Below are 12,279 nucleotides of genomic sequence, written 5' to 3'. Positions count from 1 at the left end.
GTCAATAATGTCGAAGGCCATCTCCAAGTCAAGAAAGACTATCCGAGTATTTTGATTCTTCTCAAATCTTCCTTCAATAACTGTTCTTAGAGCTAGGATTGCTTCTCTTGTTCCCTGCTGTTTCCGAAATCCAAACTGGTCATTGCCAACATATTCTTCAACCTTCTTTATTAGTCTTTTTTATATAATTTTGAGTAGTATTTTCGAAGCATGTGATATTAAGCTTATTGTTTGATGATTTTCACACTTGTTTGCATTATTTACTTTAGGAATGGGTATGATAGAGCATTGTGTAAAATCTTTGGGTATGATACCTGTTTCATAAATATCCTTGATGATCTTAAAAAGATATGACTTAGTTATGTTTCCTGAGTATTTTATTAATTCGGAAGGAATGTTATCAATGCCTGGTGCCTTGTTGGTTGATAATTCATTCAGTACCCATTCAAATTCATCTTTTAATATAGTTGGACCAATTTCTTCCACATCTAGTCTTGTTTCATCTTCTATAGCCTTGGCATCTATTTCCACTATATAGATCTTCTAAGTACTCCTTCCATCTTTCCAAAATTTCTTCCTTATCTATTAGTATATTCTCCCGTTTATTTTTGATAATTGTACTTCTTGTCTTGTTTTGCTGGCTTATTCCTTTTATAATGTTGTAAGCTTTATCAATTCCCCCAGTCTTTGTTAGGTCTTCTATTTCTTTACGTTTTTCTGTATACCATTGTTCTTTTGCTTCTTTACACTTACTATTTATCATATTTTTTATATGTTTATATTTGTCTTTGCTTTCTTCCTTTAGGGAGGTTTTGTATTTCCTTCTTTTATCTATTAGATCTAGAATGTCCTGGGTGACCCACGGCTTTTTTATTTGCTTGTTCATTAATCCTATGCAGTCGTTGGCAGCCATGATGATTGTATATTCAAATGATCCATTTTTCCTCTATGTCTTTCTTTTCCCTCTCTCTCTAGTTTTAATGCTTTCATCAGTTTGCTGTTTATGGTTTCTATGGTTTTCCTCTGTTTTCAGGTTATTTATGTTCCATTTGGGTCTTTTCCTTGGTTGTGACAGCTTTTTAAATTTCAGATTACATTTCAATAAAAACAAATTGTGGTCACTGTCAACATCAGCTCCTGGGTAACTTTTGCATGATTTTACTTGATTTTTAAATCTATTTCTTGTCATAATATAATCTATTTGGTACCTTCCTATATCCCCTGGCATTTTCCAAGTATACCTTCTTATTTTTGGTACCTCATATCAGGTATTAGTAATGATCAGATTGAATTGGTGGCAGAACTCCAAAAGTTGGGCCAACATCCTTTACAATTTCTTCATAATTGGTGCCCTTATCTGTGTTATTTTAGTTGTAGACATTTTCGTCGCACTTTTACAACTTTCTTTTATTTTCTCTGCTTGATTTCTTATTGTTCCTAAAGCTGATTATTCTGAAATTCCTGTAGCTCTGACTATGTTAACTGTGTGCTCATTATGTTCATACCTCTTTATAACTTCTAATTTTTCCTCCAGTGTTATAGCTTTTCTCTGTTTTTCAGTGCTGGAAGTATTTTGATCACAATTACTTCTTTTTTCCATAATGTTTGTGTTGCAGAAGACTCCAACAATGGAGCTTACTAGTTCTATACCTTCTGTGAGACTGACATGCAGCACGATGCCGCCTTGTCAAAGCGGTGTGCACACAAAGTTACGTGACCATGCACAGGGTGACTGCGAAATTGCTACCGGTTGTGATTTTTTAAATTAACTTCTTAAAACTGTGTTATAGCAAAAACACGTAAAGTGAGATCACGTATAATGAGGGATACCTGTATAACCAAGTAGGAAAACTTCCAACAAAATATGTACTATGTACCATTTAACACTTAATTTATATGGTGAATAATGAATACTATTGTATAACTACTCACCATAAAATGACCAGTATCAACTTTATAGTTATAAGTTGGATCTTGCAATTCATTATATTTCTGCCATGAAGCAAGAGTAAAAGCTGCCAACCAGAGCAACCCAATTATAAAACATTTTGGAAGATAGAAAGTAAATAATTTTCTTTCATTCTGTAATGAAATAACACACATAAGTATTACATGTATTAGCACAACTAATGTGTATAATACATCAAAACAATAATAAAGTTACTCTTAACCACTTAATATACATAACAATGATCACTGTTCAAGAGAGAAAATCATACTATATACTTCAAGTAGACTTAAGAAAAATTTTTGACAAAAGACTTGGTAAGTTTAATGGCTATCATCAGTACAATTAACTTAATAATTAAGTTACCTGAACAGATAACAAGTAAAGTATTACAACTGTTTAAAGATAAACTTCCAGAATAATAATGTGATATATATGATGATGGCACAGAACTCAGTCTGAAATACCACCAGAGCCTAATGGAAAGAAGAAATGTTAAACAATACTGGACATTTAACAAAACTGCTTCCTAAAATTGGGAAAGTTTATGATTTGATTAGATGCATTTCACAAAATGCATAAACATATGTTAGATCCATTTTATCTGACCCTTTGTATACAGGTTATTACACAAGACTGGACAAATTGTGGTAAAATTTGGTTATTTAGTGAAGACTTTATGGAGACAAAAATACATGTATTGGAATAATTATTTTACACAAGCTACATGACACCAGGGGCGAATTCTCCATGCTTGCTGCGCAAGCTCATTAATTGGGAAAGAAGTAATATTTATTTGTTAATAAATGTATGCATTTATAAGCACTCCATTTTAGGCTTTTATTTTTGTAGACAGAAGACGTCTTAAGCTTGCAAGGCAATAATTGAGCTTTGCGTTGTGTATCAAAGGCCGATGCTTGCTCGTCTAGTCCAAGCTAACTTGGCTTGCTCGGTTGTAGGAGCTTCCGGGTCCTCGCAGCAGCACTGTGAGGACCCGGAAGCTCCATTTCATGTTGTCTCACTCTCTTGCTTAAACACAGGCCACACACAGTCAACATAGCTCTAGTCCATGAGCTTCAGCCAGCCTTTACAAGTGTGTGTGTTGCTTGGAAAAATTAAGTTACAACCAACTTTTTATGATGATGTTATTGACCAGTTCATAAAGAACCGTAAGTTAGAATTTGTATTCAAGTAGCTAAATTGAAAAATATAGAATATCGTGTGTAAAATAAATGTTGTATTTGTATGATTAAATGTACATAAATTTCTAAATATTGTATATAGTTTTAAATGGTCAGTAATTAATTATTCCACTAATCAGACTTCAATCACACCTCTCACTCCTAATTGATAACAAGAGCAAGCGTGAATTTCAAGACCAGCATTCGCCCCTGACGAATGCTGGTCTTGAAATTATCTTTCCGTTAACAAAATGCTTTGTTATTCGTTTACCCTAGCCTGACCTCTGATAAAAAAAAAATAATAATAATAATAATAATAAATAAAATATATACAAAAATATAAATAAAAGAAAATATATACAAAAAAAATAAATAAAAGAAAATGTTTAGACCCATCAGTATAATAGCATACAGAGGATAGGAAAAAAATCTCTAAATAAATAAAAATAAAGTTTTATAGTAGAACTACATTAAAGACATCTCTACAGTCCTCTTATATTAGGGTTTTCTGGTATTGGGGTTCTGCCATCATCTCTCTCTCTCCCCCTCTAACATGGCAGATAAAATAAAGATGGAAACATCCAACACCCTAAACTCTAATAAATGGATAAGTTGCAATTTAAGCAAAGCAAAAAGAATTAGGCCTTAAATCTCTATGCAATAACCAAGACATCATTCTTCTTCCTTGGTGCATCAATCTGAAGATTGGTAATTATAGCAGCACATCACAACATCCTGTCTTGTGACCTCCTTTTTATCTCTTCATAACTCTATAATTCTTTTCATATATAAATAACATCATTATGTTATTTATATATGAAATTCTTGGTCTGCCTCATGGCCTCTTTCCTTCTACAGTCCCCTCTCATTATTTCTGTAATCAGTCCCCCATGCCTCAAATGGTGTCCAATTACGTTTTTTCTTCTCTTATTGATGTGTTTCATTAATCACATCTCTTCATGAACTATATTAAGAACTTCATTACTTTTCCTTTCTGTCCAAGTAATTTTCATAATCTTTCTCCAGCACCAAAGTTCAAATGCCTCCAACTTTTTCATGTCTTGTTTTGTTAGAGTCCAGGCCTCACAACCATATAATGCAATGTTCCATATGTATGTTTTCACTAGCTTTTTTTGAGCTGGATGCTAAGTCCTTTACTGGCAAAAATGTTTCTTCTGTTATAGAATGCTTTTTTGGCTAGGATTATTTGTGCTTTAATATCTGATTGGTTTCTTCCATCTTCTGTGATAAGACTGCCAAGATATTTAAAAGAGGATACCTGTTTATTATTTATTTCCAGGTTTTTATTATTTAGGTTAGGTTATTATTTATTTCCAGGTTTATTTTCATTGGATTTGCTTTACTTGTAATTAATAATTTAGTTTTCTTATAATTAATTTTTAGGCTGCACTGTGTGAAGATTTCTTCCTTCTTTGTTAGGGTGGCTTTCAGTTTGTTTTTGTTATCAGCTAGAACTGCTATATCATCCGCAAACTGTAGCCCGTTAATATCAATTCCATTTATCTTAATTCCTGTTTCTATTAGTTCTTTCAATTTATTTATTGCATCTTCAATGTACAGATATTAAACAATATGGGTGAAAGAGAGCACCCCTGTCTTACACCTCTACGTAATTTTGCTATTGCGATTTTTGTTGTATTGCTGGCTGCTTCTATTAGGGCTTCTTGATGCTTGTAAAGATTAAATATGAGCCTTCTATCTCTCCAATCTACCTTTATTGTTTTTAGGAGGTGATGCATTTGATTATTATTATTACGGCTATCTCCAGGGAGTCAGTAGACTCATCGCGGGAGACCCAAACTGGCAAAACTATATCTATCATATCTCTTTTTGAATTCATTTACAGATGAAGAACTCACAACTGAGACAGGCAATGAATTCCACTCATTCACCACCCTCCAGACGAAAAACCTCGTCTCACACCCGTGTTAACCACACTTTCTTTAATTTCCAGAGATGACCTCTTATTCTTCCATCACTATCACACAGCTGAAACATTTCCCCTACATTAATCTTATAAAAACCTTTTAGTAATTTAAATGTTTCTATCATATCCCCTCTTCTCTGCCTATCAACCAACTCTGCAATCCACAAGCTCTCAATCTATCAATGTAGGGAGCATTTTTTACATCACTCACCAACCTAGTCACTCTCCTCTGAACTCTTTCCACAACCTCCTCATCTCCAAGGAATCCAGGCGACAAGACCTGAGCACAATAATCCAAATGTGGAAGTATCAATGCTTTATAAAGGGGAATAATAACCTCTTTATCTCTGGATGTTAGTGTGTTCCTCAATAACCATGTAATCCTATGTGTAATCTTGGACACCTTAGCAATGTGTCCCCTGAACTTCATTTCCCTATCCACCAACACCCCTAAGTCCCTAGCCTCATCAATCTCTTGGAGTACCGTTCCATCAATGTAGTACAGAGCCGGTAATCTTTTAATCCCAAAATGCATAACCTTACCCTTTTCCACATTGAACTGACATCCATTACCCTTTGCCCATTTTGCCAGTTTATTTAAATCATCCTGCAAACTCTCAACATTAGCTTGATATTTTATTCTGCTACCCAACTTTGCATCATCGGCAAACAACTGAATATCTCCCCTCAAGCCATTTCCTATATCATTTATGTACAAATTAAACAACAGTGGCCCAAGTACAGAGCCCTGAGGCACACCACTGGTCACCTGCCTCATCCTGGACTCTGCTCCTCGATACACCACCTTCTGGTATCTCTCCCTGAGCCATTCTCCTATCCATATCACCAGTTTAGCATCCATTCCCATCTGCTCCAATTTGCGTGGGGTATCCTGTTAAAAGCCTTAGCAAAATCCAGAAATACCATTGTGTAGCCATTTCCTTTGTCCAACTCAGATGTCATTCTATTATAAAAAGTTAATAGATTGCTAAGGCAGGATATACCTTTAACAAAACCATGTTGACCCCTATAGAGTATTATCCTGATCCACCCATTCTTGAATTTTGTCTTTAACCAACTTTTCCAAAACTTTCCAGTCAATACTATCAAAGGCGTTCTCCAAGTCAAGAAAGACTATCAGAGTATTCTGATTCTTCTCCAATCTTCTTTTAATAACTGTTCTTAGAGCTAGGATTATACCCCTACTGTTTCCTGAATCCAAACTGGTCATTGCCAACATATTCTTCAACCTTCTTTGTTAGTCTTTTTTGTATAATTTTGAGTAGTATTTTCGAAGCATGTGATATTAAGCTTATTGTCCGATGATTTCCATACTTGTTTGCATTATTTACTTTAGGAATGGTTATGATAGAGCATTGTGTAAAATCTTCAGGGCTGATCCCCGTTTCATAAATATCCTTTATGATCTTGAAAAGGAATGACTTAGTTATGTTTCCTGAGTATTTTATTAATTCTGAAGGGATGTTATCAATGCCTGGTGCCTTGTTGGTCGACAATTCATTCAGTGCCCGTTCAAATTCATCTTTTAATATAGTTGGACCAATTTCTTCCACATGAAGTCTTGTTTCATCTTCTATAGCCTTGCCGTCTAGATCTTTTCCACTATATAGATCTCCTAAGCACTCTTTCCATCTTTCCAAAATTTCTTCCTTATCTATAAGTATGTTCCCATTTATTTTTGATAATTGTACTTCTTATTTTGCTGGCTTATTCCTTTTTATAATGTTATAAGCTTTATCGATTCTTTTATTATTATTATTACCTTATTATTATTACATCATTATTACCAAGGCAAATAAAGACAATTTTATCATATTCTTGATCGGACAACATATCTTGTAAAACTTAACAAATGGGTATCCAACCACAACATGTACCAACTGGTTAACTACAAACAGTATCAAAAAGAAAACAACAGAATTAATCAAGTCAGTGGCCATGTGGCCAGAGGAAACAATTAAAAAGCTATTACTACATTATGCTCATGCCGTCAGAATTTATGGCCTGCCTAAGATACACAAAACAAACACGCCACTATAACTGATAGTTGAATGAACTGACAGCCCCAATTATGACTTAGCCAAGAAACTAGCGGCTACACTCAAGGAGTTGGTAGCTCATTCCCACTCTTACATACAAAATACACAACATTTTATAAACAAAATTAAAAACACTGGACTCAACAATGAAGATTTATTAGTCAGCTTTGACATAACTGCCCTTTTCACTAATGTCCTGTACAGAACATATTTCAGCTCAATATCATGGCCCTCTTTGCCCACATACTTCATTCTGGGTATTTTCATGTGGCAAAATAATTTCTACCTGCAAAAAGAAGGTATGGACATGGACTAACCACTCCCTTTCCCCTATAGCTAACATGGAAGACTTTGAGCAATGAGCTCTAGATTCAGCAAGTCTAAAGCCCAAATTCTGGCTCAGATATTTTGATGATATTTTTGCCATTTGGTCACATGGCCATAAAACATTAAATACATTCCTAAGCTGCCTGAACAAACTACACAAACATATCCAATTTAACATAAAGATTGAAAACAATAACTCTCTTTCTTTTCTAGACACACTTGTCACACATCTTCCCTCAGGCTGTCCTTCATTCACAGTCTGCTGCAAACCTACACACACATAAAAATTCATACCACTAACACAAAAACTAGGGATCATCAGTACCCTCAAACATAGAGTCCTAACAATTTGTTCCAATAAGCAGGCACTGAACAAAGAATATGAAATTATTAGCCAAAAGTTTAAAAAAAAAATGGCAACAACTAAAAACAGTTAGCAAGATCCTCCACAAAAATACCATTAAAAGCAAAAAAGATTACAAGAATGCTAGACCCATACCATACATTAGTAGAATATCAGAAAAAAAAATAGATATTACAGTACATAAATACAACATTACAGCAACCTTAAAACTTGCAAAATTAAGAAGTTTACTCAGTTCATCCAAAGCTCCCCAATCCCTACCTTGACCACCCAGGGGTTTACAAAATTCAGTGCGCCTGCAACCTATCCTATAGGGGGAAGAGGGTGCAGTGCACCATCTCAATAAGAAAAGACAAACATAAATGCCACATTAAATCCTCCACTAGGGTAAAACAGATCTGTCAGACCATGCACTTCAAACATGTCACAGAATCAAATGGAAAGGCACCTAGTCCCTACACTGCACCAAAATTTGGTTTGAAAGAAAGTTCAAGGAAGCTTGTGAGATGTTAAAACACCATCCGAATCTAAACTAGAATGATGGATTAACAATTCCTAGAATCTGGAGGACCTATCTGCAACATATATAGCATCCAGAACATGATGGCAGAACCCCAATACAAGAAAACCTTAATATAAGAGGATTATAGAGATGTGTTTAATGTAGTTCTGCTATAAAACTTGATTTTTATTTATTTATTTTGAGATTTTTTTTTTATAATCTGTATATCATTATACTGATATGTATAAAAAAATTTATTTTATTTTGTTAATTAATTTATATTTTTGTATATATTTTATTTACCATTATCATTTACTGTAGCCTGCCCTCTGGTAAGGCTAGGATAAACAATTAACAACATATGCATGTTTTCTTGATGATTACCTTGATGCGATTCATGGACAATTCATCATGCGAAATATTCATTGTGGAAATATTCATCGCAGAAAAAATTCACTCAAAATGCTATTCACTAAAAATTTGAAATGATTATTATTATTATTATTATTATTATTATTATTATTACGGGTATCTCCATGGAGTCAGTAGACTCATCGCGGGAGACCCAAACTAGCAAAACAATATCTGTCATATCTCTTCTTGAATTCATTTACAGATGAAGAGCTCACAACAAAGTCAGGCAATGAATTCCACTCATTCACCACCCTCCAGGCAAAAAACCTTGTTCTGACACCTTTGTTAACCACACTCTTCTTTAATTTCCAGAGATGACCTCTTGTTCTTCCATCACTATCACACAGCTGAAACATTTCTCCTGCATCAATCCTATAAAAACCTTTTAGTAATTTGAATGTTTCTATCATATCCCCTCTTCTTCGCCTATCAACCAATCTCTGCAATCCACAAGCTCTCAATCTATCAACGTAGGGAACATTTTTTATATCACTCACCAACTTGGTCACTCTTCTCTGAACCCTCTCCACAGCCTCCTCATCTCCAAGGAATCCAGGTGACCAGACCTGAGCACAGTAATCCAAATGTGGAAGTATCAATGCTTTATAAAGGGGAATGATAACCTCTTTATCTCTGGATGTCAGTGTGTTCCTCAACAACCAAGTAATCCTATGTGCAATCTTGGACACCTTAGCAATGTGTCCTCTGAACTTCATCTCCTTATCTACCAATACCCCTAAGTCCCTAGCCTCATCAATCTCTTGGAGTACCTTTCCATCTATGTAGTACACAGCTGGTAATCTTTTAATCCCAAAATGCAAGACTTTACACTTTTCCACATTGAACTGACATCCATTTTCTTTTGCCCATTTTACCAGCTTATTTAAATCCTCCTGCAAACTTTCAACATCAGCTTGATTTTTTATTGCACTACACAACTTTGCATCATCAGCAAACAACTGAATATCTCCCTTTAAGCCGTTTCCTATATCATTTATATACAAATTAAACAACATTGGCCCAAGCACAGAGCCCTGAGGCACACCACTGGTCACCTGCCTCATTCTGGACTCGGCTCCTCCATACACCACCTTATGGTATCTCTCCCTGAGCCATTCTCCTATCCATATCACCAATTTAATATCCATTCCCATCTGCTCCAATTTGCGTAACAGTGTTCTATGGGGTATCCTGTCAAAAGCCTTAGCAAAATCCAGAAGTACCACTGTGTAGCCAGTTCCTTTGTCCAACTCTGATGTTATTCTATTATGGATAGTTAATAGATTGCTAAGGCAGGATCTACCTTTAACAAAACCATGTTGGCCTCTATAGAGTATCATATCCTGATCCACCCATTCTTGAATTTTGTCTTTAACCAACTTTTCCAATACTTTTACCACTACTCCTGAGATGGTGATTGGTCTGTAATTCAATACTGCAGTTTTAGAGCCACCCTTATGCAAAGGAACCACTTTGCCTAACTTCCACTCCCTAGGGACCATACCAGAGTTCAAACTTAAATTAAATATCCAGGTAAGAGGGGTTGACAATTCATTTGCACATTCACGCAACACCTGAGCTGATATTCCATCTAAGCCTACCGCAGTGTTTGCATTTAAGTTTCGCAATATATTTAATACCTCTGATTCTTTAGCTTCAATTCTCACATTAGGTATTGCTATAGGTATAGAGATATCCTCACTTGGGTGATAGACTTTTGAGAAGTGATCACTCAGTAACTCGACTATTACATCTGATTTTGTCACCTCAATACCATCAGCACCCACTAAGGTTATCCTTCCGAAGTCATTCTTCCTCTTACTTGCCACATAGCGGAAGAACTCTTTGGGATTACCCTTGATCTCTTTGGCTAAGGTCTTCTCATAATCTGATTTAGCTTTTCTTACTATGCTGGTAACCTTCCTAGCTTGAGCCTTGTACTGCTCATGGGTGTCCTGATCGCCCTTCTCCTTGTAAATTCTCCATAACATTTTCTTTTTTTGTAGTTCAAGCTTGATACTACTGCTCATCCATCTAATGCCTGCCTTGTTTGACCTCCTGACCATGGGGACACAATCTGATATTGCTTTCCTCAGATACCCGCTGATTTTATCCCAAGCACTGCTAACATCTTTCCCTTGCAATATGTTCTGCCATGGGATGGCTGCAAGCTCACTCCAAAGCTTGTTATAATTGCCTAACCTGTAGTTTCGTACATACCCCTTCTTAATAGAAAAATCCACAGATTTTGCAACCTCCCAAGTCAATACCACATGATCGCTTTCACCAACTGGAGGTAACGAGGTCACCTTACTTATGCATATAACCTCTGAACCAATAACCAGGTCCAACACTCTCACACCACGTGTCCCTTCAGTTACGTGCTGTTTCAAGTAATTATCTCGTAGCAGATGTATGAACTCCATTTCCTTTTTGCTACGTGATATTTCCTCCTTCCAATTGATATCACCATAATTAAAATCCCCCATAATAATCACTAAGCCTTCACTCATTGCACTAAGTTGCTGATGCATGAATTCAATATCTCCCCCTGTACTCCCTGGCCTATAGCAGCATCCAACTGTATATTTGGTTGCGTTGGTCACTATTTCGCACCAGACTGCCTCAAATGAACTCTCATTCACATGTCTATCATCATGATATACTACTTTCTTTGGCTGCAACACATCAGCTATCATCAACAGTACTCCTCCTCCTGTTCTATCTTCTCTATCCTCCCTGAAAATACTGTACCCATCACATTCAATTCCAGTGACCACATCTTCTGCTGACAGCCAAGTTTCACTAATGCCTACAACTTTTGGTGAGATTTCACTGACTAATGCCAAAAATTCTTCTCTCTTATTTCTAATGCTTCTAGCATTGGTATACAAAAATTGGTATACAATTTTTTCTTATATCAATTTTCTTATCAATTTTCTTATATCAGTATCAATGCAATATCAATGATATTGCATTGATACTGATATAAGAAAAGTTAATGAAGTGTAAGTTAAATTTCACAAAATATAGTTCTTTTTAATGTATTTCTATATTATTTATTTAGATTTTAATTAGATTTTCATAATATTTTTATTCTTATACAGTGAAAGTAATATTTTATTGATCGGTGAGTTTCCTAACTTCTGTTTCGTCTTAAAAAAGTTATAAATATTCTTTCTTGCTTAGATACTACAGGTTCTGCTGATGGAATATTAATATTTACAAAACTGGAATAGTATGGTTTAGGGAGAAAGGGAACGTATTTAAGAATATTTATTCTGCGAACTATTTGCTATTTTATGTTAAAGATACCAAGTAATTTTATAACCTTGGTTTTAATCCTTTTTCCCAAGTAAGCAAACAGACAAGTCAGTCAAGTTTGCACCTGAACATGGTTCAAGACTTATGGTGGTGGTACAACACCAAGGCAACTTGTGGTAAAGATGGATTAAGTTCTGATCACTTTCCTAGTATTTCCCATAAATGTAAAACACATCTCCTAGGAGATGTATGATGTTATACATTATGGGTG

At 35.3% G+C, this 12,279-nt stretch overlaps 1 protein-coding gene across 1 annotated transcript in view; it reads right to left on the bottom strand.

The window, feature by feature from the left end:
* The window catches only part of LOC150094186 (transmembrane protein 181), a 324,122-nt gene that overhangs the window by 118,600 nt on the left and 193,243 nt on the right, over nucleotides 1-12,279 (bottom strand). The window contains exon 9 of the mRNA XM_090411991.1: nucleotides 1,933-2,082. Within this exon, the coding sequence (XP_090268117.1) occupies nucleotides 1,933-2,082 (150 nt within the window). The remainder of the gene's footprint in view (nucleotides 1-1,932; nucleotides 2,083-12,279) is intronic.

This window comes from Typopeltis vanoorti, chromosome 22 (assembly GCF_054136105.1).
Source record: "Typopeltis vanoorti isolate ZY-2024b chromosome 22, IOZ_Tvanoo_1.0, whole genome shotgun sequence".
NCBI lineage: Eukaryota > Metazoa > Arthropoda > Arachnida > Uropygi > Thelyphonidae > Typopeltis > Typopeltis vanoorti.
The sequence above is the reverse complement of the archived record's forward strand: the minus strand, read 5'-3'. Positions and strand labels throughout refer to the sequence as shown.